We start from the raw sequence: 25,807 nt of genomic DNA, 5'->3' as shown, positions 1-25,807 counted from the left end.
TGTCCATCAATGGATGAATGGATAAAGAACACACACACACACACACACTCACACACACACATACACATACACACATACACACATTGGAAGATTATTCAGCCATTAAAAAGAATGAAATTTTGCCTTTTGCTGCAACATGGATGGACCTTAAGGGCATTATGCTAAGTGTAGTAAGTCAGAGAGAAGACAAATACCATATGATTTCACCTATATGTGGAATTTAAAAAACAACCTGAACTCATAAATACAGAGAACAGAGGGGAAGGTGGGCAAAATTGGTGAAGGGAGCCAAAAGGTACAAACTTCCAGTTATCGAATAAATCATGTTGATTTAATGTACAACATGGTGAATGTAGTTAATACTGTATTGCATATTTAAATGTTGCTAAGAGAATAAGTCTAAAAAGTTCTCATGACCAAAAAAGAAATTTTGTAGCTATATATGGTAATGGATGTTAGCTAGACTTACTGTGATGATCATTTTGCAGTATATACAAATACCAAATCATTACATTGTACACCTGAAACTAATATTATATGTCAGTTATACCCCAATAAAATCGTTTTAAAAGTTTTTTAAAGAAATTTATAAAAATATTAAGACTTTTTCTAATAGACAAAACCATGGCCAATGTCAGGCGACTCATTCCACTTTTTATTAATATTGACACCGACAGGGGGCGCCTGGGTGGCTCAGTCAGTTAAGCATCAGACTCTTGATTCTGGCTCAGGTCAGGATCTCAGGGCTGCGAGATCCAGCTGGCTTTGGGCTCCACCCCGTTTTGGAGCCTGCTTGAGATTTTCTCTCTCCCTCTCCCTCTGCCCCTCCTTCCACTCGCTCTCACTCTCTCACTCCTAAAAAAATTAAAAATAAAAATAAATATTTGCACTGACAGGACACACCCAGTTTCATTACAGGAACTTCAGGTGCTTTAAATGAATTCACATTTGTTGCCCCCCATTTAAGAACGGGGGTCAAAGAGAGCCACAGAGAGGCTAAGTGACTTCTGCCTCCACAAGTCACTAGAGGAATGGCTCCAACTCTTTCTCTCCTTCCAAGGTCTCTCTGGTTCCACACTCATTTATGTGATACTTATCTTGCTTCTAAAGAACATCTTAGGTTTTATACAATATCTTTCTTTGGCAAGGTAATTCGTTTTTGTATATTCACTCTATAACTTCCCTGTGCTATAATGAAAGAGGGAAATGTAAAAATATGACTGTTTTAGGGACAAACATTATTTCATCGTTTGACCTTTGTCGAGTTACTCATCATGTTGTCTCACTATCATCCAGAAATAGGGACGGTGACTGCTATCAGTCGGCGCTGTTTATTGTCCTCAGTGCCTTGATAAACTGAGGGAGATTATTGTGCAGTAGATTGAAGAACCCTCAACACCTTCCAGAACATCTCCATTTCCCTAGCTGTGGGCCAAAACTAAGTTCAGAGGTCACAGATCTAGCAAGATATTGGGTTATATTCCAGATCCTCAAATAGGAGAGAGACAGAGCTCGCCATTATTTTCCCCACCCCACGATTATTCCCATGGACGTTGTAACTCCAGATGATTACTGAGGTGCATGGTTGTGCTAATGGAGGACAGGGACCTACTTTGAGCCTGGGGGTGAAGAATCCAGTGCTCAGTGATCCAGCTCTGTTTCAGGCTGTGCCCTGCATTGTTCCATCCAAACTGAGAGCATTCTTGGCTTCCTGTGAGCACAGAGGAATGATGCCTTAGTTTGCACTTCTGGACAACTGACCATTCTGTCTGTAGCATCTCATCTTTTCTCTATGTGTTTAACCTTCTGTTTTACTTGGCTAATGTGCATGGAATTCTTCTAATTCCAATAAACAGAAGTATAATGTGCATTTTCCTGGCTGACTGTATCTGCTAAGCCTGTTGAGTATAATGAAACAGGGAAGCTGATTTTTCTTATTTTGGAAAAGACCATTTAATTGGTTTTTTGGGGACGATGCTCCGGTGTCAACTGGGACTTCAATATGACCAAACAATCTCTGCATTTCATTGCCTGCCTCCTTTAGACGTCCTGCTTCAGGTGAACTATGCTCTGATCTGCAAGAGCTCTGGTGTGCACAGAGTTAAAATATTGCCAAGTCCCCCAATCTCTGTCTTCTGCATCCCTGACCCAGGGTGGGGTTAAGGGTCTTGACCTTGTCACTCTTCCTGAGGACAAGAGGAAAGGAACAGATGAATCCAACTGTGAATTCAGTGTCCCAGAAAAGAGAAGCAAAAATCCTTTTTAGCACACTGCCCTATCCAAATCCTCTGGTAGTCATCTGCGATGCTTGCTGATAGTTGCTAGCCAAAAGAAAATGTGGCATTGGCTTTGCTGTGATATGTATAAGAAAAAGGTAAATGAGTTACTTATTTTTCTTTCCAATTTTTTAAGATGGTAATTAGGAGAACTAACACCAGGCAGGCTTGAGTGAATGCAAACAAGACCCCTATAGGCAGCACAGTGTATTAATGTAAAAATATGCCTAGACAACATAACTTGTCAGAGAGGATTATTTCTACTTAGTGAATCTGCAGGAGCCCCTTTGCTCCACCATTCAGAATTTGACTAGAGAAGAGAGTGGGGAAAGAGAGAGAGAGAGAGGGAGAGAGAGAGCGCATTAGTGAACAGCTACTGTGGCATTGATGTTTGAGCGTACTTCTGAACCAGCTTTTGTTGAGACTATCAGTGTATCAGTGTAGAAAGCATGCGCTGTCCCAAATCCGCTGTTACTATGAGAAATGAGGAGCTGCTTTTAAGGTATGTTGTTGTGTCCTTTGTTTTTAATGTGTGCTTTTCTAGTTTCTAGAGCTGGCTGAGACAATAATCATGCTCGGCATCAAGTAGCTTCCTTATCTTAGAGGGGGAAAAAAGAATCTAGAGAGAAAGAGAGGGAAACGAAATCGAGACCAAGGACTGGGAGAAAGGGAGCCAGCAAGAGAAAGGAGAAGGACTGCCCAGTGCGAGTTATATTTGCACTCGTTGCCTTTTGAAAGCATATCATGTATTTGTTCCCTGCTATTTGTGAGTGGCCAGTGGATAATTTTAAAGGCTCTGAATCTGGCTCTTGGTTTGTCTTTTCCTTTACAATGTCTAAGCCTCTCATTATCATGCACTCTGCATGGAATAATCACCGAAAAAGGAGCTAAGGAGACTCCATATTAGACTTGCGTTCCAAATACCGCTCTAATCTGGACTTAGCCTACCTAAATAGTCCTTCTGTGTTACCAGGTTTGGATCACTTTATCCTGTTTGCCAAAATGTGTACCTGTTTAAAGACCTCTGTTCATGCATGGCGTCCTGGGTCCCTATGTATTGAAAGCAAATACTTGTTTCTTGCATCTGTGTTAGGATTCGATCACATACCAAGAATGAGCCACCACTGACCTTTTGCGAAACAGAGAAAGAATTATGATGGAATTGGCATCCTGCTTTGAAAAATGTAGTCTTTTGTTTATTTGCTAGCAGACATTGTAGCACTGAATACATCTTTGGGTCTGACAATGGGACCGGTTGAACAATGGAGCTGTCAAACTAGCTTAATGCATGTCTGGGGCTTTTTTTTTTTTTTCTTTCTCAACACCCTTTTTATCTGCTTTAATCTTGTTTGTATAGACTCTACAAAATGAAGAGCTTTTAGAACTGCTTGTTTGTGGTTTTGTGCTTTTTTAAAAAAATATTAATATCTACCATTCATAAAGCTTTTTGCGTTTTGCAGCTATGTTGGTTGGATTAAGTTAGAGATTTATTGCTTCCCTCTCTGTTAACTACAGAAAGCAATGTATTGATTGAGACTGCTTGTAATACCATTATCATTCTGGCAAATACCTTGTTATCAGACATGCCTCTACAGTGTTTAATGCTGGGGGATTTTAAATTTGCCTATTTGGTAGACTCCTGGAACGTAGCAGGAAAGAGAAGTTAAGGGGGATATTTCTAATATTTAAGTAAATTGTAATTTCTAGCCTCTACCTCCTCTTTCGGCATCCAGGTAGATAGACGGTTTTGAAATTCAAGGACATGTGAGAACTTTTGCCCTTAGAATTTTGGTCATAAACTATTGTTCCATAGCCTATTTAAGTTACTAAGTTAAAGGTCTCTATGGAACATATTGGTTTTTGATATATGGTTATGTGCTCAAAAAAATATGGTTATGTGCCTGAATTTTTATGCAGGGCAAACATTTCTCATGTCTTCAAAAATCTTGCTTTTTATAACAGAAACACTGATTTCTAAGGTGAAAACAGAGTTCAAAAAGAGGAAATGGGAAAATCTGTTTCAAACTTCTCAAATATTGAAACCATTCTTATTCTCATGCTTAATGTAAAAGAACTGGTCCTAGGATATTCAGTGCTCATTGATTTACGTGAAAATCATGTTACTAGGGTTGGTTTCTTTAAAAAATTTATCTTATCTAACACTTGAGTATCTGGCTTAATTGGTTGTTCATGCCACAGCAAAATATTGAAAAATATTAGTAAATTTATAAAGGAAGATTAAGGACCTAATTTTTAAACACAGAAGGGAAATCATTTTAAAGGGCAAAAAAAAATTCTTTTTAAATATTTAGTTACAAATATTTCCTCTTGAATTGTACTATGGTTCAAATTAGGGATGCTCTCAGTAAATAAGGAACAAAACACATTCCTTATAAAAACACAGTTAGGGAACATTAACTATTTTTTAGAGTTTGGACATGCATTTTAATTTTTTTAACTTAAGTTGAAGTGTTATAAAATATCTAATTCAGAACTATTAAAATTAATGTTTCAGGCTAAATAAATTGAATTCTTAAGTATAAATTTTCTGTTGACAGTATATCCAGAACCTGGGTGGACCCAAAATGTATCTGTACTATAATAATATTTCAGAAGTTATCCATTGTGAATAGAGTGGATTTTAAATGCATCCTTATTATGTTCTCTTACTTCCAATGGGATCAGAACTGCTCATTCCATTGGGTATGCCAATAATTGCTTTTAGGATGAGCTCATAAAAGGTAATTGGCGAAGCTTTATATCTGAAGCCCACTGTTACCAGCACACCTAGATTCTGCTTTCATGGGAAATTTTTATTCCAAACAAAGGCTGCAAAGCAATTTTTTTGTGGTTTGGGAGAAAAGTAGTCCTCTGTGCTCCCTACCTGCTTGTCAGTAGCACACTGAAATAAAGAAATAACCTGGAAGCCTCCATGTTGAATTTTTGACTGTATTTACAATTATTTACCTGTGATCCATTCACTTTAATCCCTGGGTGGTCATAATTAAGTCCAAGAACAAGGGAGATCCTTTCTTACTTTTCTTCTCATGTGGTTTGATTGATCATCAGCTTTCGGAATTCGGGGACCCCCCCACTCCAGTGTCCAGCTTGTAGGTATCTTTTCCTTTAGCCTGATGGGGACGGTGTGAGGTTGCCTGAAGTTGGCAAACTTGTCTGCATCTAATTCCATAGCAGTAAGAAGATACATAATCTGTATCCTGCCATTATCCTCCATGTGTGATGATCCCCCTCCGTAGTGACCTAAACAAATGTCAAAGTAAATTTTAATTCTAAGCCACGACTTTCAGAAAAGGAATAGCAAAAGATTCAAACTGGGAAAATGGCTTCTTTCAATAGAGTAATGATTGTACCCAGAGTCCCTTCACACACGAGCCTTGGGAATACTCACATAGATGTGTTCAGCAGACCACAGACTGAGATCTGTAAGCTCAGTGTATTAATACCCTTTTATTTGTTCAAATGAAACCTCACATTTTTTTTTCTTTTTTAAAATAGAAGTGTGTGCCGTTGCAAAAATACCCCTTTGGGGCTGAAAAACAAAGGAGAGCATTTGATTAATATTCATATCTAGAACTTTATGGCAAGTGCAGATTGTGCCTGAATACCTAGGAAGTCATCCAAAGAGTGACTCAATACCAATTATTGTCATCAGGGGGGTTAATTAGGTGAAAAGTGGCTGATGGAAAGTTCATTGCACTCAGCCCTGGAAACACCCAGGACAGGTAAAATGCAGAAAGAGGAGGTTTGTGTGGGAATGGTGGTTCTGAGTTTAAGGGGCCAGAATTTATAGAGAAAGACCATACCATGAGCTGGTATAACCATGGCAGCGGGGAAATAAGAAATGCCCAACTTCATTTCTTATATGGAGAAGTCTGTAAAGTCGTTAACAGAACGCAGTTCATTCATTGGCATGTTCCCAGCTCCGTAGCTTTTCTCTGCACCTTTCCCAGCAGGAGCAAGTATGGTCCGTTCCGTCGCGGTAATGCCTTGGTTCATCTTTATCAGCCATCACTGAATTTCTTCCCACCCTTTGGTAGTTCCTGGGGGGGGGGGGGGGCGGAGGTGGAGAGGGGCAGGTTTCCCCCTTTCATAAAACTATTGCTTCTCTGATGGTGATTGGCTTTGGGAGTTTTTCTGAACTCTCAGTGACTTTTGTTCCATAGGCAAGACAAGGCAGTGGTTTGCAGAGGACTGAAATTCGTGGCATTTTACTTAATTGACATTGGGAAGAGGGTGTCAGAGGAAGGAAAGCATATGTGAGGCTTTAATGTGTTGCCCATTAAGAGCTGAAATGAGGTGTCCTGGAGCCGAAGCACCTTTCCAGTCACATGGTAGCAATCTACAGATATGGGAGTGACATGGAAGCTAGACGTACACGTAAGAGTGTGTGTGTGTGTGTGTGTGTGTGTGTGTGTGTGTGTGTGAACCTCCACTCAACTCAGAAATGTGCTGGTTAACCCTGATTTGGGATGAGGTACCCTTTGTCCCCACACACAACCTTCTGCTTCATGCAATGTCGTTAGGGATTATCATGCACAGGTGTGCTTATCGGCTCTGTGGCTTTTTTTTTTCTGGCTGCAACTGATCTCAGCACATTTTCTTGTATGTCAAGACCATCACAGTTAACAGGAAATGGCGTCTGTGGGGACGAGATGACACCAGCCTGGAGTGACATGTATTACCAGGGCGGCTCAAGCTGCCACCTCAGCCCATTCCAAGTTGACCCGCCCATGATTGGCTGCTTAGGATCCTGGTGAATCACTGGAGTTTATAAAGCAGAACTTGCCGGCATGCTCTCAGAGAAAAATAAAAACTAGAATCTTCCCGGAAAATTATTCAGCTCGACAAACTTTGTTGTCTTGGTCAAGGAGGGCTTGAGGTTGGAAGTTATAACGATGATACACCTACGACCTCGTGGCTTCTTTAATCCCTGTCTTAAGAAAGGTTGCAGCTGCCATGGGTAAAAAGTCCCTTTTGGACTCTGTGAACTGGCTTACCCATTCATTCAGAGATGATTTAGGAAGCATCTCTGAAAATGAAAACTCTCGGAGTCGGTGGTAAGAGGCGTTAAGTTCCTGGTGTCAGCAGTTAGGATTCATTTGGACCTTCTCTTCGGAAACTGACCTAATTTGAAAAGGGATAGAGACCTCACCCCAAGCCCCAGGATGCTCAGTGCCTGCTCTCCGTAAACCAAAACCTGTACCTTCCCTCTGGGTTAGGCTGCTGGCCTTCAAAATGGAAGGTGTCAGTGAAACTTTAATGCTACAAGAACAATAGGATTAGAACTGGCTTTCTCTTTTACTTTCTACCTGCCAGTTCCAGGTTTAAACAAAATTGGGTTGGCGGGGTTGGGTGGTGTGTGGGGGGGTGGGGAGGATTATGATTAAAGAATAAAACCAAAAATTTATTGACAGTCTATGCCTGGCACTACATTAGGTGGGTTTTTTAAATTTTATGTGATTTAATCCTCACAGGCATCCAAGAGTTGCAGGTAGTTACGTTATTACCATTTTGAAGATGAAAAACTGAGACAGAGAAAGGTAAAGTAATAGGCCTGCGGACACATAGCTCAAAAGGGAGGGATTCGAACTCAGGACTCAGCCAAACTCCTCCCCTGCCAACTTGAAAGCATAACTATTGCGTATCTGACACTTTAAAGTCATCTCTTCCTCTGGTGCTGCATTTCCACCATGGCCCTTGATTGGTACGTGCCTCAGAGTGTTGCCACCGAGGAAGTGGTACCGTAAGAGAAGAAAAATAATGAATGCGACAGGAAAAATCACAGTGGTGTTTGCTTTCGGCTTCTAACGACTCCCCTTCTATCCCCACTCATCTGTCTTCTAGTTCACGAGGTCTTTGAATTAAAGCATCCTTTGCCTCACTTTTCTCAGCCTTTCAGCTGTACAATGGGAACAGGTGTTACGGCAGGAGAAAGAGAATTTTAAAGCATTAACAAGCCGAAATGTAACTTTTTGTCTGTAAAGGAGGCCAAAAGATGTCCTATTGCAATCATAACCAATCAAGGCACAGATATATATTGCGCTCAATATGAGACATAGTCCCAGCCGTCCAGAAACTCACAACAGTCATGAAACGGAGAAAGAACAGCAGGTATCGGGGGTGTGATGCAGAGGACGGGGAGGTGAACTGGCCTGAAGCGTGGGTGAGTGAGGAGGAGAAAGCAGGTGTCCTGTTATTAAAACAAAGCAAAACAAAATCTTAACTTCTTCTCCTTTCTTCCCCAGACCCAAAGTCTTCCACACCTCTCCTGCTCCCTAACCTTGCCATATTCCTATGAAATAGGGCAAATGCACCTATGAGCCTCCAGAGAGTATTGAGACTGAACTATGGGGTAACATAAAGGTTTACACTCAGCAGTGGAGATAGGATAGAACACATTCCACTTAGCTTGGGAAGACAGCTGCACCACCTTCCCATGAAGATTTTGGGTAGTTCTTTTAAGCAGAAGGAAAAAGAAAATTTTTTTTGCCCCTAATGGACTTCAAGGGGAATTAGAATCAAAAGCAAATTTAAGTAAAAAGTCATTTGGGATTTTCCAAAACCTCTATCATAAGCTAAAAATGGCTAGAGATTTGAACCCTATTATAGGGAAAAAATAAATTTCCTGTACTCAAAACCTTAATGTATTTTCAACCTACATGTCATTTTAATAGCTTTGTTATATAATTGCTGTAGTAATAATTAGGTTAACACATTGCACCTTTTATTTGAGGATCATGGTAGATTTTGATTTTTTAGCCATTCGTCCCTATGAGGAAAGGATGGCCACGCTTATGACAGAGGTCTAGCTGATGAATCGGTAAATTAAATGACGCGTTCCCAGTGTCAGTCAACAATCCGACAGAATCAAATGCAGAATCAAACAGGTTTGGTTCTTAAATCTTCTCGTCTTTTTCCACTGAGTTGGAAAGTAGCATTTGCCTTAAAGAGTCTGACCTGCCTGCACCTTATCAGATGGCTTCTGATCCTGGTAACCAAAGCGCTTCGAAGGCGATCCGTCACCATTGTGGGTAAAGCAGATTCATGTGTTTTGTTTTACAGAAACCCAAGATTTTGCTCTCTTAATCTTCACTCTTCTTCCAGATGTATTTGTTTAGGAAAAAAGAGAGAGAGATTCCGGGAAAGGGGGCTGTCATACCTCCTGAGTTGAGGTTTTGATTGTTGCCAAGATCTGTCTCAGACAGCCCGCCCCAAGGCTTGAAACTCATGTTTCCTTTCCTCCCCCCCCCCCCCACCTGTTGCTGCAGGCTCTCTCTCTCTCTCTCTCTCTCTCTCTCTGGACCTCATGTCTGCCCCACTGCTGTACCCACCCAGCTGTTGCCGCTCAGCTGTTGCATTTCATCAAGCAGAAGTTTCTCCTTTTTTAATGGAACAATACGTGACAGTAAGATGAGAACTTGTGGCCAATCGGGGAAAACCTTTTGCAGGGGCTGGGAGGGGGGTGTTGGAGGGCAGACTGCCAGAGAATTAAACGCCTCCTTTTGATAGGTATAAATTTTGTTCCTGCCGCCAGGCTGGCACCAGATAAGGGTGCCTGGTGTAGTCCGACCCTTCTCAGGATCTTCAAGAGGCCACTGGAACATTTCTTCAGAGGAGTGCCTTCGCATGCAAAGCACCACACTAGACCTTTTTCCTCTGGCCACCGTTTCTCCATTCTTCCCCATGTTCATGTTCTGTGTCCTCACTTCATGGGACACAGACTTGCATCCTCCCCCTCCCACCCTCTGGTAACGTCTGGAAAGGAATCCCATGGCTCAACCCAGAGACAGCTGTTCCCAGTTCAGAAACCAGCTTTGGTCAAGGCGAGGCAAACTTGATTTCTCCTGCAGATAAGCAACCAACCACAACTCCCTTCACGTTGGTAGTCACCTGCCTCTTCAGACACAGCTGTAGGGGGAAGCTTCTGGCATTGCCTGGCTGCCATCTGAGAGAGAAAGCTAAGAGCGGGGACAGAAAGGAGGCAGCAGGGGTATCATGGAGAAAGGCAAGGGAAAGGGCAAGGTGGGGAGGGAAGTGATGGGCTGGTTGGGCTCTGCGTCTGAGAGACCCACGGTGTTAGCATTTCATCCCCTTGGAATGGAAGCTTCTGGAAACTCAAGAGGGGCCTCTCATTTCGGAGCACGAAGGTATGTATACAAAGAACCATCTTCATTTTGAGGGCCTCTTCAGAAAGAAGATAAATTCACCATTATGTATTTTTGCTCTATTAAAAACAGATTCAGAAAAACACAAGATTGCAGAAAGCTAGTAGCAGCTGTTCTCAAGGGAGAGTGACTACTTACAATTCCTGTAGAAATGTAAAATAAGACTTTAATAACTACTTCATCTTTATTGGCATTTAATTTTACTTAAGTCATTTTAGGAATGTGACAGAGTCACCATTCCAGAAGCTTTCAATTGAAAATAGGAGCTGGGGGGGAGGGGGAGCGGGGGGAGGGGTTGGTGAATAATAAAGTGATCGTTTTAAATTTATAATTGGCCATATAAGTATTTTTTAAGGGATACCTTTATGGGATGAAGAAAAGATATATTTATATGTATCACTTAAGGATCTGTTTGGGTTTTTTTAAGCAGATCAAAAACACCATTGTTTATTTTTGCAAGTTGCTAATGAAACTGGAGTAAGCCGAGAACACATGGCCACAAAGTCAGATACTCTCTCAGGTACTTAAAATTCATGTGGATTTCAAATTTATTGGCTAGAAATGATAGGAAATCCCCTTATAGGGCCTGTATTTCTTGCTCCAAATGGCTCTGAGCACATTAGGCTTTTTTTTTTTTTTAAGCCGAAACAGCTATGTTAATAAAATTTGAATTTGAAAACGTGATAGGGGAAAGATGTTTTGGATTCCAGTTTGCAATGGTAAGCCAGAAGTTGGGGGGAGGGGAGACCCTTTTGTGAAGGAGGCTTTTTGAGTAGATGGAACAATACTGATACATCTCTGATAACAGAGCTGATAGTCTTCTGCTTTTAAAGATTGCAATGTGTGACATTGTGTATAGGAACCATTAAAAAATGGAAACTTGTCATAAAATATACAAGGTTGTCTGTAGGGGGAAAAATTGTTTGCTTGTAAACACTAATCACCATATAACAAGCACCCGTCTGTAAGATACGGTTATAAACTTTGTGCAAAAATGTTGAAAGCTCTATAATCAAAGGACTATATTCTGGTTCATTGATTGAGTGGGGTGACAGGGATAGAATTCTTCTAGTTCTCTTAGTGTGTACTCTATGTATTTTATTAGCACACTGTTTCTATTGAGCGTTTTGTGGTGTGTGTGTGTGTGTGTGTGTGTGTGTGTGTGTGTGTTTTAATGCCACTGATAATTCAGTGCTCAAACAATGACCATTGGAGAAAACTCAGTTTGAGATGAGGCGTGAGGGGGGGGAAGCGGCTTGCTGAAACAGCACAGTGCACCCGATTGCCTTGGAAGGCCTCATATGAAATGAGGTCATTCAGAAACTTTCCCTTGAAGTGCTTCCAATTCTTGAATTGCCTTTTGTTTGGGAAATGAATAGCAAGTTGATTAAAAAAAAAGACAATTAGGGAAGGTAGGGGGATGGGCCTAGGGAAGAGCTTAAGGTTTTTCTACCATGAAGTGAAAACTATGAGGAAACTTCATTATTCCCAACAGAACCGTCCCCAGTGATGGCAGCACACAGTGGTGACACCAACCAGGTCAAGTCCGTGAGAGGGGCCCGCTGAAGGCCTCATCCCGTTTCAGTGCCGTTGATAAGATCCCTGGCTATAAAATAGCTCCATTGAACCCGAGTGTTCAACAGTGGCCCAGTGGAACTGTCTGCCAAATAACACGAACTGCCAAAACATGATACCTGATGGCTCATGACTGCATGAAAATTAAAAAAAGGGCCCCATTGAGTTGTTTTTGGATTTTTGTTTTTTCCTTCTGCCAAGCAGTGAAAAGAGAAATTTACGCTTTTCATCAGGTGGTATTTGGTTGGGTGTTTTGGTTTTGTTTTCGTTTTTAGACTCAAGACCTTTTGAAACTGGTATTTTTTAAAAGGGCTATTGTGCATGTGCTATGATCATGGAAACAACACCCTATGGGGTGTGTGTGTGTGTGTGTGTGTGTTTGCATATGTCTGTGTATTTTGTTTCTCTTTGGCACCTCCATCAAGTACCTGTACAGTCACTGTATTATTTATGTATTTGGCAGCCAAACTAAACTCAGCTACACTCCGTAAGCATTCCTTGGTTCACATTGTCACGGTATCCCATGTAAGAGTGATTTTCTTTTTGTATTTGACCCTGGTTTCTTTCGAACTGTAAATGGCAAAAGCAAATGTGCTTTGAAAACTCGGGTACGCTGTAGTTGTTAAATAAGGCAATAACCTATGCACTTGTAATTCTTTCTCTATGACCTACTTACATACTACTTCACCCTCCTTATAGTATGATTAAAAGCTGCTTTGAATCCACTATTGCCTCAAGGGATTTGAGGCTAGAATTTAACAAACTGCTGAGAAGGCTTAAGTCAGTAAGAGGGCTTCCCTACAGCTTCTCCCAACTAATTCACATGCAATTAAAGAGAAAATAAATATTTCAGAAGTGTACATGTTAATGAAGCTTTTTCTACCTTACAGAATGTAGATATGTAGCTTTATTCCACAGCTGATTTGGAAATCTTTCTCTCTTTGATTAATGCGGTTGTGTTTTGCTTCTGTTCTGGAGGCCAGTTCGGTTCATTCTTAAATTTGTTATACGGTCAGCTCATTATATACATTTGGGATTTATATAAATAATACATGAAAACCAAGAACTGACAAGGTTGGTCTCATTTACCCAGTTAATTACTTTATTAAGATTATTGAAAGACCAACAAAATTCTTATAATTTCGAAAGGCAGCCTAGAGTAGCAGGAATAGGGAATAAATGGAAATTAGTGCTATCATGAAAAGTTTGGGTATTTTGGACCTAAGAATTCATTTTATTGCATCTGTTTTTCAATTCCTTATGAACCTAGACCTCGTCCCTCAGAAAGACTGTATTTTCAAATGAAGGTTAGTCCTAGCCCTACATTGGCCTTGGAATTAGAACTATGTTGGTCAAAGCCAGATATATTGTTCAGCTGAAGAAAGAAATCAAGTCCATTAAGGATGTACGGACTTAATTGAATACTCCAGGCCTGTTACTTCATAGTGCTCAATCCATCAAGCCTGGATTTAAAATTGGTATATAAATACTTCTTTTCCTTCATAATCTCCAAAGATGGTCAGTTCTCATATCACACAAGAAGTTGGTGAGAAAAGATCTTTTCTTTGTATTATGGTGTCTGATACATCTCACACCTGATAGATTTGACTACACACGTGACTTACTTGTTTAATCCCCTGGTTACCATGACTACACCGCCAGGTGTGATGTCATTACATAATAGAAGTGATGACCAAAAAAGAGGCAAACTGTAAACTTCTGGTATGCAATTAATGATGCTTTAGTACATGAGATAGGAGTTTTACGTACTTGTGACCTTGTGAAAAGTTTGGTTTCAGCCTAATAACCAAACAACAAAACAATGACAACAGTGAATGAGAATGCCCCACCACTTCCTTACCTTTCAAGAATTTTGCAAATCACTTGGGAAAATTAAACTCCCTGCTTCTGTTCATCGGTGAGATTTTTGCCACTTTCCTCAAGCCCTATTAGTAAATAGTCACAAATCTTAAACGGGCGTTAAGCTTCATGTCCACTACGTTATAGATCTCACAGCCTTTCAATAAAGTCACCGTTGGTTTTCGGTCATTTTATTGAATACTAGAAAATGACAGATTTGATTTCTTCTTAAAAGAAAACATGATTACTGTGATTCACATTTTCAGTCCCTTATCCTAATTCGTTTTTCGAGAGAATACAAAGGAAATGTAATTGTGTGGAGATGGAGTTCTCTTTGTCCTTAAAGCATTGAGATAAGTCCCTAAATGTCACTTGGGCCATTTATCTGATATTTGCTTGGGCTAACCCACGAATGCTGTATCAGTTATTACTGTTAGTTCATTCACTGGCGAGCAGATCGCGCAGAAAAGCGTTTTCAGCAAAAACTCATGAAGGTTCCGTTTCTCTTCGGCTCGGGAGTTGGGTTTTGACCGGCATGTGAACTAAGGCTTTGGCGATGCAGTGGCACTAAATCTACTACAGCGGTTATTCGGGCCTCGTGCCAGGCGCCTTGGAAATCGGGAATTGAGTGGAACTGGACCGAGTCAGCGTGGGGGACTAGTTTGCGTTTCCGGAGGCTGGGGACCCCAGGAAAGTCTGGCTATTTTTAAAGCTGGTGAGCTCAGCTTCCCCCGCCGCCGGCCTCGGGCGGGTCCCTCCCTCCGGGGGCCGGGCGGGCGGGCCCGCAGGGGTTAAGCGGCGGCGCGGCGGGCGCGGAGCTCCGCCTCCGCTCGCCGCACCTGGCGCTCCGCAGACGGTCGCCGGGGCGCTGGATTTCGGAGGGGATTGGCGGAGAGCGGGAGGGGAGAGAATGTGACAAGTGCCGGCTCGGGCGGCCGCCGCCGGGAGGCCGCGCGCACCTGTCCCTGCCCGTCTCGCGCCGCCCGCGGCCGCTCGGACGCGCGCACAGCCGCCCCCCGCCGCCCGAGCGCAGAGCGCGCGCCGAGAACATGACTTCTGCCTTCAAGCTGGATTTCCTCCCGGACATGATGGTCGAGGGCCGCCTGCTAGTTCCCGACAGAATGTGAGTGTGAGCCCGCGGGGCACGCGGGGCCGCTCTCCCCGCGCCCTCGGCCGGGCGGCTGCCGCCAGGTCTCCTTCCCGGAGCCCCGAGGAGGGCGAGAGCGGGCGGTGGCGGCTCCGGAGCGGCCGCCTTCCCCTGGGTCTCGGAGGCGGCGCGGGGAGCGGGGCGAGTGTCCGGACGTGCTGCGCCGAGCGGTGCGGGGATTGGGGTCCGGGTGGGGACCGGGGTCGGGGCGGGGACCGGCACCGGCGGGGCGTGGGTTCCAGGCGGGGGACCGGCGAGCGGGGGACCAGGTGAGGACCGGCGAGCCTGACGCGGGGTCTGGGGGTCCGGCCGGCGGGGACCGGCGAGCGGGGCGCGGCGTCCCGGGGCGGGGCGCGCGTGCACGCTCGTGTCATTTGAAATGCGGGTCTGACGGAGCTCTCGTGGCCCATTTAAAGATCCCTTCTTACCAAATTACCCGCTCTGATTTACATTTGCAAAGATTCCTTTCCGGTGGTGGGAGAGTGGAAGGAGAGAAGAGGGGGAAAAAAAAAAAGGGTGGGGGGAGGGGGTGGATAATTATAAAGCATTAAAATAGCCCGGTGTACTCTGTTGCAGAAATTAGAGGTAATTTTTACGTAATCATGGTGGTTTGTCTGATATGCGGTCTATAATTTAATAATTAATGTGATTCTGGTGGTTTTACATGTCGTCAAACTAGGGTGGAGAGTTTACTGGGAGAAGTAAAGAGCTGGGATTTCTGAGGAAAGTAGATCTAATTTTTATCTGGCTCGTTAGTCTTAACAGGAAAGTTTCTCTTATCAGCTCAGGCGCTATGGAGTCAGTAGCATCCACTCGTATTCAGTCGTGTTATGAAAAGGAAACCTAAAGGGGTTGCCAGAGCGGGTCTGAAAGGTCTGTGTCCATTTTAGACTTGGAACGTATAAAAATTCTCTCTTACCAGGCAAGACGTCTGCTAGTGAAACTAGGCTGCAGTTAATCTAGGGGCGGGGGGCGGGGGGGGAAGGACTGTTATCCCTGGTAAGACTACATATAAAATGTTTCCTCTTCTGCCCGCTATACGATTTCACATCCATATTCTTTCTGGCACCTTACCGTACCCTTTGCAATTTGTAGGCCATTCAGAGCTTTATGATCCATTTCTCTGGCAACTAACTTTCCCCTACGGTGCTGGATTCATTTTCTAGCATGTTAAGTGTTATGAGTTTGAGAGATTTTTGAGAAACTCCGCAGTGGCCAATTATTTGAGCCCCTAGGATTAAAAAAAAAAAAAAAAGGTGGGGGGAGGGGTATGACAGAATCTGTTAAGGGCAATTGTCCTTCCAGTCGATATGAAGAATGTTAACTTGCTTGTACACTCGCTCTGGTTCATTGTCCCAACTAAGATAATCAGATAACGTAAATTAAAATATTGAATTTCTTTTTGGCAGTTTTCTCTGGGAAATTTATCTTGATTAGTAACATTCCCATGATACTTGTTTTACAAGATCTTGTCCTGTCCCCCTTAAAATATATATATTTTTTTTTCAAGGTACATATATATATGTATCTGTATAGATACATAATACTTGTTTGCACGTTAGCTATTGAAAGTTTTGTGTTTTCTGCTCTCTAGAGGAGTGTGGGGGGAAAAAGAATTGTCTTGATCATGCTTGTGAATTTATGGTCACCTGCTACTTAGGTGACCATATACATCTAATGAATGCTCTGTGAATTTAATCTGTTAATGATCTCCAAAAGATGGCTGACGCTTCTCAGTTAAATTATGAATTATGAAACTTTAATTCGTCCTTTTCGTTTGGTGGATGAATGTGGCTTTTTCAGACTGTTTGCTCTGAATAGAGCCTTTGTATCTTAGCCACAGTCTCCTGTGCAAACCTTAACATAACTTCTACCCTACTTCTCTTCCAGATACTAGTTATTTCCAGACGGTATCTTTTGGAACCAAACTCCCATTGTTTTCAGTGCTGTCAACTATTGCTTAATTGAACTGTTTTAAAAAAAGAAAAATAGAGGATTTGTAAATATTTGTTTCCAAGATAACTATTCTGTCTTCTTAGCCCCGAGAGTACTGTAGCATGTTTTCCAAAATAGTTCATAATTAGCTCACATTGGAGACTATCTTTGGGGAACAGAGTTGTGTGGGAGGGCATATGACAAGCTGAAAATGTTTGAAGCCCACCTAGCAGTGTATCTGATTGCCATATGCATGCAGTTGGGAAGATAGCTGTGCAGATTTATTGTTTTGGAGACTGGTTGTCACATATGGTATATTGCCATTTGGACTAAATTGCAGTCGGCTAGATGTTGGCCTATTCCTAAAAGGAACTTAAATAAAGCATAGGGGTTTTTCTGGTGTTGATTTTTCTAAAGCAGTAGGACATATTTTCAATGGCGTTCTCCCACAAGAATATATTACATAAGTTTGCAAGATGTAATATGTTTGAGTCCTCAAGGCAGATGAACAAATAGCTTTTGAGATGAATTATTATGTTTGATGGCCCCACAAGCCCATCCAGTGTTTAAAGAGCCCAGATCATGTGAGGCTCTGCAGTGGGTCTGAATTGTTAGGACAGATGCTTCAAAGTCTTGGTTTTTTTAAGCGTTCAGCGTCCAGACTGTAAATGGAAATAGACCTTTTAAATAATCTTAACTACTAATGTTTTGTTGTCTTTGTGTTGCTATAGAATATCGTTTGCAGCAAAGCATAATGAAAATAGGAATAGGAACTGATTTTAAAAATGTTATTTTAAACTGGTGCAATTTGGGACGGGGGTGGGGATGAGGGTTTCCTTTGTTTTAACATCTTTTAATGATCATGTAGGTGTTTGGAGAAACAGAAAAATCTAAGAAATAATGTCCTGGAAAGGAGAAATTGCAGGTGGAAAAAAAATCGACAAATGCAGCTTTAAAATTACTCTGATCTGTGATGTTAGAATAAGACACCAAGAAGCTAGCAATAAATTAACATGAAATCTTATTTTTTTTTCATCTTCAGTAAGTAACCTTGTTGGAAACGAGAAAAGTTATCCTGAATGTAAATTCATCAACTTGAAAAATTCACCATTTTTGTTCATTAAGTCCTCCCAAGTTAAGATAACTGGAAAAACGTCTATCAGTGTCCAGTTAAACTGAAAGGTGATTCTAGGGACTTACTGTTCAAGTTGAAAGGGGCTTTAGAGACCATCTGGTCAAACCTCCTCATTTTAAGTTAAGAAACTATTGTTGGGGTAATGTGACCAGTTCTGGGAGGCAAGGCAATTATTGCTTTCTCCCTTTCCCTCCTTAAATGACAATAACACGAGTCATTAACTGAATGCCTACTGTGTGCCAAGGCACTTGATTTACCCGTCTCTAACCTTGACAACAGATGTGCAGGGGGTGTATTCTACCCATTTTACAGGTCATGTTTAAGGAGGTTATATGCTTGCCCATGCCTCAGAGGCAGTAAATAGCAAAGCTGTGGTTGGCTTGTGCGTGTGTTATAGAAATGCCAGTTCCAATGTTGTTGGGGAGAGAAGAGAGAACTGTGAATTAAATATTCGACATAGATTTTTATCAGGAAACCAAAATTGTGCCACACGAGAATGGTTGAGCTTTATAGGAAGTACATATCACTTGTTCAGGATTGACTTCATATTTGATTCAAACTCACACTCTTATCCCATATGTTAATTAAAGAGAATATATTTTAATTAAAAATATTTTCTGGTTTACAAGGTACCAGCAAGATGAAGGTCAAAAGCGTTAGGGTCCCCCCTCTTTTCCCCAGATGGCATTTGAGGTATATTTGGAAAATGCCAATAATAAAATAGAGTGATAACTGAGACTTACCGCCTGATTCCTTGATGATCGTGTGAGGAATTAAAGACAGAAGACTCTAAAAGAAGAGTTATGTGTATGGGTTTTTAAGGAAAATTCTAAAAGTATACTTTCAGGTAGCAATTCTCAGTAAACAATACACATTTTAGTATCAGCTGCTTCCTGAAACCAAAAACTCATCCCATATTGGCGTTTTGGAGCACTAATATTATCTTTGATCTGGGTTAGAGGTATTATGTTAATTGTTAAGTATTGCTGTTTAATTGTAATTTGCTGGATTGAGATTACTCCGGCAATCTGTTGATGAGATGCTGTGAACTGGGGGCAACAGGAACCTTGCAAGACAAGATAAAAAAAGGAGATCAGATTTTTCAGATAGGAACCTAGTAATTAAGATTTCATGGGATCATTTAGAATGTTTTCCACCTCAGAGCGGTTCTGCCCGCACCCCCCAACAGCTATAACAACAGTATATTTGGCCTCTGATAAGACTGACATCTATTCCCCCCCCCTTTTTACATAAATTTGCAAACTTTTCATTTCTCCTTACCCCCTTCCTTGTGTTTTTGTTGCTTACAATGAAATGCTGATTCTCGTTAACGACAGGTACTACGTCGTCGGCATGCAAAATCCTCTGATAAACTTGAGTGTCCTACTACCAGCACAGGACCTGATCTCTAGCTATTGCGCCAAAATGCGGGGTAGTGCTCATTTGTTGAGGCTTATATGTAAGCTTCTGCACGGTCACTGACATCATAATAGCACATTTTAAAATCCCCCTCGCAACTGTAACCGTAACAATACAGTAAGCATCCTTTATCTGATTGGCATTCCCCTGGAAAACCTGATATTTTCAACCTGTTTCGAGGAGCTAAATTCGTAACTCACCGAAGCATTGCAGTTTCTGTGCTGAACTTCATCCAAACTTGAGAGGTCTTTATTTCCAACTTAAGAGTATTCACTCTGGAAGGTTGTGTTTTTTCAGGGGAGGCCCACGTTTTTCTTTTTGTTTGCAGATTAGGATACCACAGAGAGTCAGCTATTTGTCCATGAGATATGTGTTCTACACACCACAGAAGGGAGGGTCTGCAAAGTATTAATGGTTTCCAGTTCATTAGCACCAATAAGGTCCCATGCCCCCGCGTCTGTTTCCACTACCGGGGGTGGGGGGGACCAGTAACACAACAGAGCCAGCATTACAGTGTGCCACTTGGGTAGCAGTGCAGAAAATGTATTTTTATTTTTCCTTAAGAGAGAGCTCTTGCTAAAGCTAAGAGAAAGGGAGCTGCACATTCCTGGAAAAACCTTTGTGGGAAACAAAAACTAATTAGTGCCGTAAATGCGATGCTCTCAGGTAATTGTAAAATAATTATTCCCCTTTAGCATCATCACTGTTTAATTGTGCCATCCAGTCATCTCATGCTCTGAATCTAGATGTGAAGGGATGGAAACCTTCTCCTCCTGGGGATTTCTTTTTCATTTACTGTGAGCTTTGGACTCCTCCTAAAAAGGACTTTTAAAAGAAAGGGGGAAACAGGGAGGTTTTGAACTACTTCACCCTTCCCATTTGTTCTAAATCATAACAGAAAGTGATTACTCTAACTGGTTTTATAGAAATACAATTCCGGTTACGTGGTTGAAACGCCTGGTGAGCATATTTGAGATTTACACGTTCACAGAACTACACCCGGAGTTTTGTGAACGGTCTGTTTTATGAACTGCAGATTGTATATTATGTTCAGATACTGAGAGTGATACTTTAAAATCAGCTGATACTTTAAAATGGAATGCTAATAAATATGTAATCCTGTGGCTCTCAAAATGACAGATGAGTACAAATTCCATTTTTGGTTAAATTTTAATTACTGCATTTGAATGAATGCCTCAGAGCCAACTTGCCAGCAAATTATTAGACCCATTTTTTTTTCCTCCTGAAGATTTATGTAAATTAAGTTTAGGCTGTATTTAGACTAAAATATCATTTTGGTTTATTATTTCGAACTTCTCTACCAGACTCCTATGGCCTTTAACTTAAGGTCAGATTTTAAATAAATCTATCCTGAGGAGGTCTCAGTTTAAATGATCTGTGCTCCCTTTTGGTCAGCAGAACGGTAAGAGTCAGTCCTACAGGTAGATGACCGGGTCACAAGATTCCTTTAAAAGTAACATTGCCTTAAAAATGGGGTTATGGGATGTTTTGATTTTTAGCCTTTTTTTTTTTTTTAAGATTTTTTAATTTATTTGACAGAGAGAGAAACAGCAAGAGAGGGAACACAGGCAGGGGGCGTGGGAGAGGGAGAAGCAGGCGTCCCGCTGAGCCGGGAGCCCGATGTGTGGGCTCGATCCCAGGACCCTGGGATCATGATCCGAGCTGAAGGCAGACACTTAACGACTGAGCCACCCAGGCGCCCCTTTTTAAGGTCTTAATAATTAAGGAAGTCAAAGTCATTTATCTCCTCAATAAGAGTGCTTATGCCTCTGTCATAACCATGGACATCAAGTTTCCCCAACCCATCAGCTGCTTTGTCCGACATTTATAGGCTCCATTAGGGCCTGCAGACCCCCCCAGTTGTACAGATGATGGTGGTGACTCACTCTTCAGAATGTAGTTAATTTCAGCTGATTGATTTGACATTTTGACATAACTTTTGGACAGCTTAAAAACAATCTTTTTTGTTTTGAGTACCATGGGGGAGTGACTTAGTTCTTCAGCTTTCCTCCTAGGATCTAAAGTTCTGTGATTTTACGCTGAAATCTTAACTTTCATGCTTTTTTGTAAAGAAAGTTCATGGTTTGACTTGGGCTCACTAAATTTTAAGATGGTATTCTATATCCTTTCCCATAAGTTACGTCTTCATTTCTCCTGGTCTCTCCCTATAGCAGGAGAGTTGTACCACATTTATCTGCCAAAAATAAGATCGGCCGGTCCTTTCATAAGTTAAAAGAGCAAAATAGTCCTCTTCACTTGGCTGTAGTCAGTAGGCATAAAATGTGTGTGTGTGTGCCTGTGTGTGTGTACACATACGTATACATGCATGTATATATGTGAAAATATATATACATTAGAAATAATCTTATGGGGCATAATTCTTTACTTTCATAAAATATCTCCCCCTTTAGTGATCTTTGGCTATAAAAATTATGAAGTTGTTAGATACATTGTAACATTATGTAACATGTTGTAACATGTAAATGTGCCTGTGTTTACACATTATTATCTTCACAACTGAAAATTTTAAGATTTAGGAACGTTCAGCATCTTGACCAAAGGTGTATTCAAATTGGTGATCCTGCTAGAAATACATCTCAGGATGATGTTCTGACTCTTTGGGCCAGAACCTCCGAGTAGCCTCTGTTAAAGGTGATAAAAGAAGTCCCCCCTGATACTGCTGTCCCACCTTCCTGGGTGAACAGCTGAGGTTTGGGTGACCCTTTCTATACTTGCTGCAAAGTCCCAGGACTTGGGGGCCCCTTCTGTTTCCTCAGTTGCAATTCAGATGTTGCTCCCATGAGGATCTCTTAGGTTTGGAGTAGGAAGAAAGACTCTTCACAGAGCACCCTAGACTGTTGACCCTGAATGGCCATTTTCTTGGGTAGACCTAGCTGGCGCTGGCCAGACCAGACTCCTCACCTTGTGCCTCTTGGCCGCTGCCAACCACCCTCTTCAGTGATATGCGGATCATTAGCCCATGGCTTGCTGTCCCTGTCGCAAAGAGTCCTTGAAATTTTCATTGTGCCTAATGAGAGTTCAGCACATGAATGGAGCATCTTAAAAAGGCTAACATTACAGGAGATGTAGGGACCTGTGAGGGGGTAGAGCAGATTGGTGGAAACCATCCTAAACGTGCTCCATTCGTTCCCCTCCAGTTGTTTTCTCCCTGCATCTCCAGGATAAGACGTTGGGTGTCGCACAGGTGAAGCAAATAAAGGTTGAAACCTGACATTTCATTTGTTCCTTGAAAAACCTTAGGGGAATAATAAAGACAAAGATGCTGTGGAAAAGCATGAGGAAGGCAGGCTCTGGGAGAGGACTAATGTATATTTATTATGTCGGGCTGCTTTGTTTAACTCTTCATTCCCGATTCTTTGCACCCACCCAGATTTCCTTTAGGCCCCAAACAGTACCATTGCTTCTGAAGTTTGCTTTCTGCCTTTCTCAGGTTTTCCTGATTGATAGCTTTTTTGTTCTCTTATTTTAATCTTCCCTAAGCCCAGTTTTTTTTTTAAGATTTTATTTTTATTTATTTGTCAGAGAGAGAAAGAACACAAAGCAGGGGGAGTGGCAGAGGGGGAAGCAGGTTCCCCGCCGAGCAGGGATCCCGATGCGGGGACTCGATCCCAGGACCCCGGGATCATGACCTGAGCTGAAGGCAGACGCTTAACGACTGAGCCACCCAGGCTTCCCTCCTAAGTCCGTTTTATTAAGCCCTTCCCGAAGAGCTTTCCTCCATTCGAAGAGAAGGGGCCACCCCCGTCCACAACACAAGCTCTCAGAATCGGGAGCAGAGGAGAGCAGCGTGGAAACCCCTGAGCCATCACTGGTAGGAAATTCCGCTGGAGCAGCTGCATGTTTCTGTGCATAAAACTGTATTTTGCCTTCCTACATTATAGAAGGGGTGTTGAGTTTTCTGCTTGAGCAGAAGGGGAGCATATTTCGGAATGATTAACTTTATGGATGCCATTGTCTTGGGCAGCTATATTTGGCTCTGCTGCAGCTGTGTTTGCTTTCTCAAAATTGTCACCAGGAGGCCTCCAACTGCAATTACTCCCTTCAATCCCTGCTGGTGACATCTTCCCTCGTGATGATGCCCGTTGTCCACCCAGCCATCTCTCCTTGGTGTCAGGATTGAAAGGCAACCCACCAGTCCCTGAAAAGCCTGGATGCTGGTTAACACCACTGGCACCTCGGTCCCAAAGCAATTTCTCAATTTTAAGTCATGTTTATCTTGCATGATGATGCTACCTGTTAGGATTCTTATTTCTTTTCACAAAAAAAGCCGTATTTTCCTGACTTTCTCCCTCCCCCCCCCTTTTTTTTTCTTCCTTTTCTTTTATTCTTAGATGTCAAAGGGTCGCTTCCAATACCAACTTTAAGTCTTCCTTTCCTGCATTAACCAGATTACTCCTGAGCAGGAGTTTCTTTCCTTCTGGTCCTGAGGGGTCCCTTACCAAACCCTGTGTTGGAGTGGAGACTGAGGCAAAGCACTTCTCTCTTTCTTAAGTGAACCCTGGCCCCAGAATTCACTTTTCTCCAAGGAAGAACCTAGGAAACGTTTTAATTCCACTGGCTGTGTGTGGGTTTAAATTTTTAGTTAGAAACAACTTCCTCTGGGATTGTTTCTGCTCGTTGGGGGCACTTGCTCTGCGTTGGGGTCTGCTTGGGTGGAGTCGGCTGAAATCACTAGGGATGTTGCCGTAGGGTATCTCCAGCAGCGGGTTGGAGGTCGTTCTTCAAGACTAAACACCCTTTCCTCAACAACAGTCTCCGCTGTTCCGCGGGCTTGTCTTCTGGTTTGTTCCATGCCCATTTCTGGCCTCAGGTGACTTGCCAAGATTCCTCATCTAGAAAATAAGCATATTAAGATACACTCCTTACCTGTCCACAGGGTTATTGTGAGGTTAACGTTGGGAAGAGAATGACAACCCACATATTTTATAGCTTCATGGTACTTGAAACCACAGTTTGTACTGACCAAGTACAGTGAAGCCTCATTACAGCTGACCAGTTAATGTGTTCTCCCTCAGAACATTTGTGCTTTAAAGTCTCAGCCAAAGACCCATAAAGCAGTATTGCTCCCATATAAACTTCCAGAAAATGCTCAGTCCCCAGGAAAGCATTGTAAAGACTGACTTTTTTTTTTTCCTCTCCTTTCTCTGTATGATGATTGAGAAATAAAATGCAGTTCATCTTCCAGCTGTGAACTTGTGGTCGGACCTTCTATTCTGAGATAGGGCTGAAGCAGAAAGCGATATCTTCATCCAATATCGCCATATGCACGTTCTGAAAAAGCCCATCTCTACACCAGCTGAAATAGATTTTGATTTTCTTATAGGGAGAGAACCGGCCGCACAATACCCGGGCTGGTTCCCAATAGTGGGACTCCCAACACTAGCAGAAACCCAGCCATTGGGAAAACTATTTCAGTGATGTGAATATGGAGAGGGACTATTGTAGACCCTGGCACCTAAGCACCTCATTAGGTGCTCAGGCCACAGAATGCCTAGAGATGAGAGAAGGAGAGTCTCTGAAGGGAGAAATGACTTGGAGAAGGAATCAGTGATTTTTATGAGGTGGCACAATGGGTCTAGAGTGTGTGTCCAGGTGGTGCCCAGCTGTAGGGTGCATCATAGTTATTCTGGTCTGCGCTTTAATAGACAGGCACTTCTCCCAACCTAGTGATAGGGTCCTTGAAGTCCTAAGAGACCAGAGCTGCCGTTAGCTAGTGTGGAAGATTTGCTCCTAATGTTCTAAGTCACGTGATTAAGATCGCACCTGTTCAAATTCAGTTGAAAAGCCGACAGCCTGTCTGAGTCCATTGATTGAAGGATGTTTCAAAGGATGGGCCAGGGGAACAGTCAGCACCTGCTCTGGCTGAGTTCTGTTGACTGAGGATCTCCACTAGTCACTAGTGTGATCCCCAAAGCTAAGCGTGCCCTGCCTCCCAGAACAGACCACTCTGCAGGAGGGTGAACCAGGCAGTGGGAGTGTGGTCGCCTTCAGAGATGACGGCTGGTCCTGAGCTGGCCAAACCTTTGGCGAAGGGGCCCACCGCCCAGATATGACAAATGCTCTTGAGCGAATTGATTGGTCCTTTGCAATCAGCACGTTCTATCTTCTCAGTGTCAAAGAAGTCTAATTAACTTTATAGGCAACCTTTCGGTCGGGCCAAGATTTTGTGTCTAGTTGATCTAAAAAGTGACCAAAATTGGACTGTCGTCAGCCACAGAAGCCACACAGAAGG

The 25,807-nt window shown here is 42.4% G+C and overlaps 1 protein-coding gene across 6 annotated transcripts in view; it reads left to right on the top strand.

Annotated features, from left to right (window-relative positions):
• CELF2 (CUGBP Elav-like family member 2) overlaps positions 1-25,807 on the top strand; it is a 797,242-nt gene that overhangs the window by 488,084 nt on the left and 283,351 nt on the right. Inside the window, exon 1 of one of the 6 annotated variants that reach the window (XM_027593426.2) lies at positions 2,628-2,778. The exons of 3 other annotated variants lie outside the window; for them this stretch is intronic. In XM_027593426.2, the coding sequence (XP_027449227.1) occupies positions 2,726-2,778 (53 nt within the window). In that variant the 5' untranslated portion in view covers positions 2,628-2,725. Of the gene's footprint in view, positions 1-2,627; positions 2,779-14,778; positions 15,021-25,807 lie in introns of those variants that run through there. 2 more of the 6 variants (XM_027593423.2, XM_027593425.2) reach the window with 2 other exon arrangements.

Source organism: Zalophus californianus, chromosome 9, assembly GCF_009762305.2.
Source record: "Zalophus californianus isolate mZalCal1 chromosome 9, mZalCal1.pri.v2, whole genome shotgun sequence".
NCBI classification, from domain to species: Eukaryota; Metazoa; Chordata; class Mammalia; order Carnivora; family Otariidae; genus Zalophus; species Zalophus californianus.
Note: the sequence above shows the minus strand (reverse complement) of the source record. Positions and strands in the feature narration are given on the sequence as shown.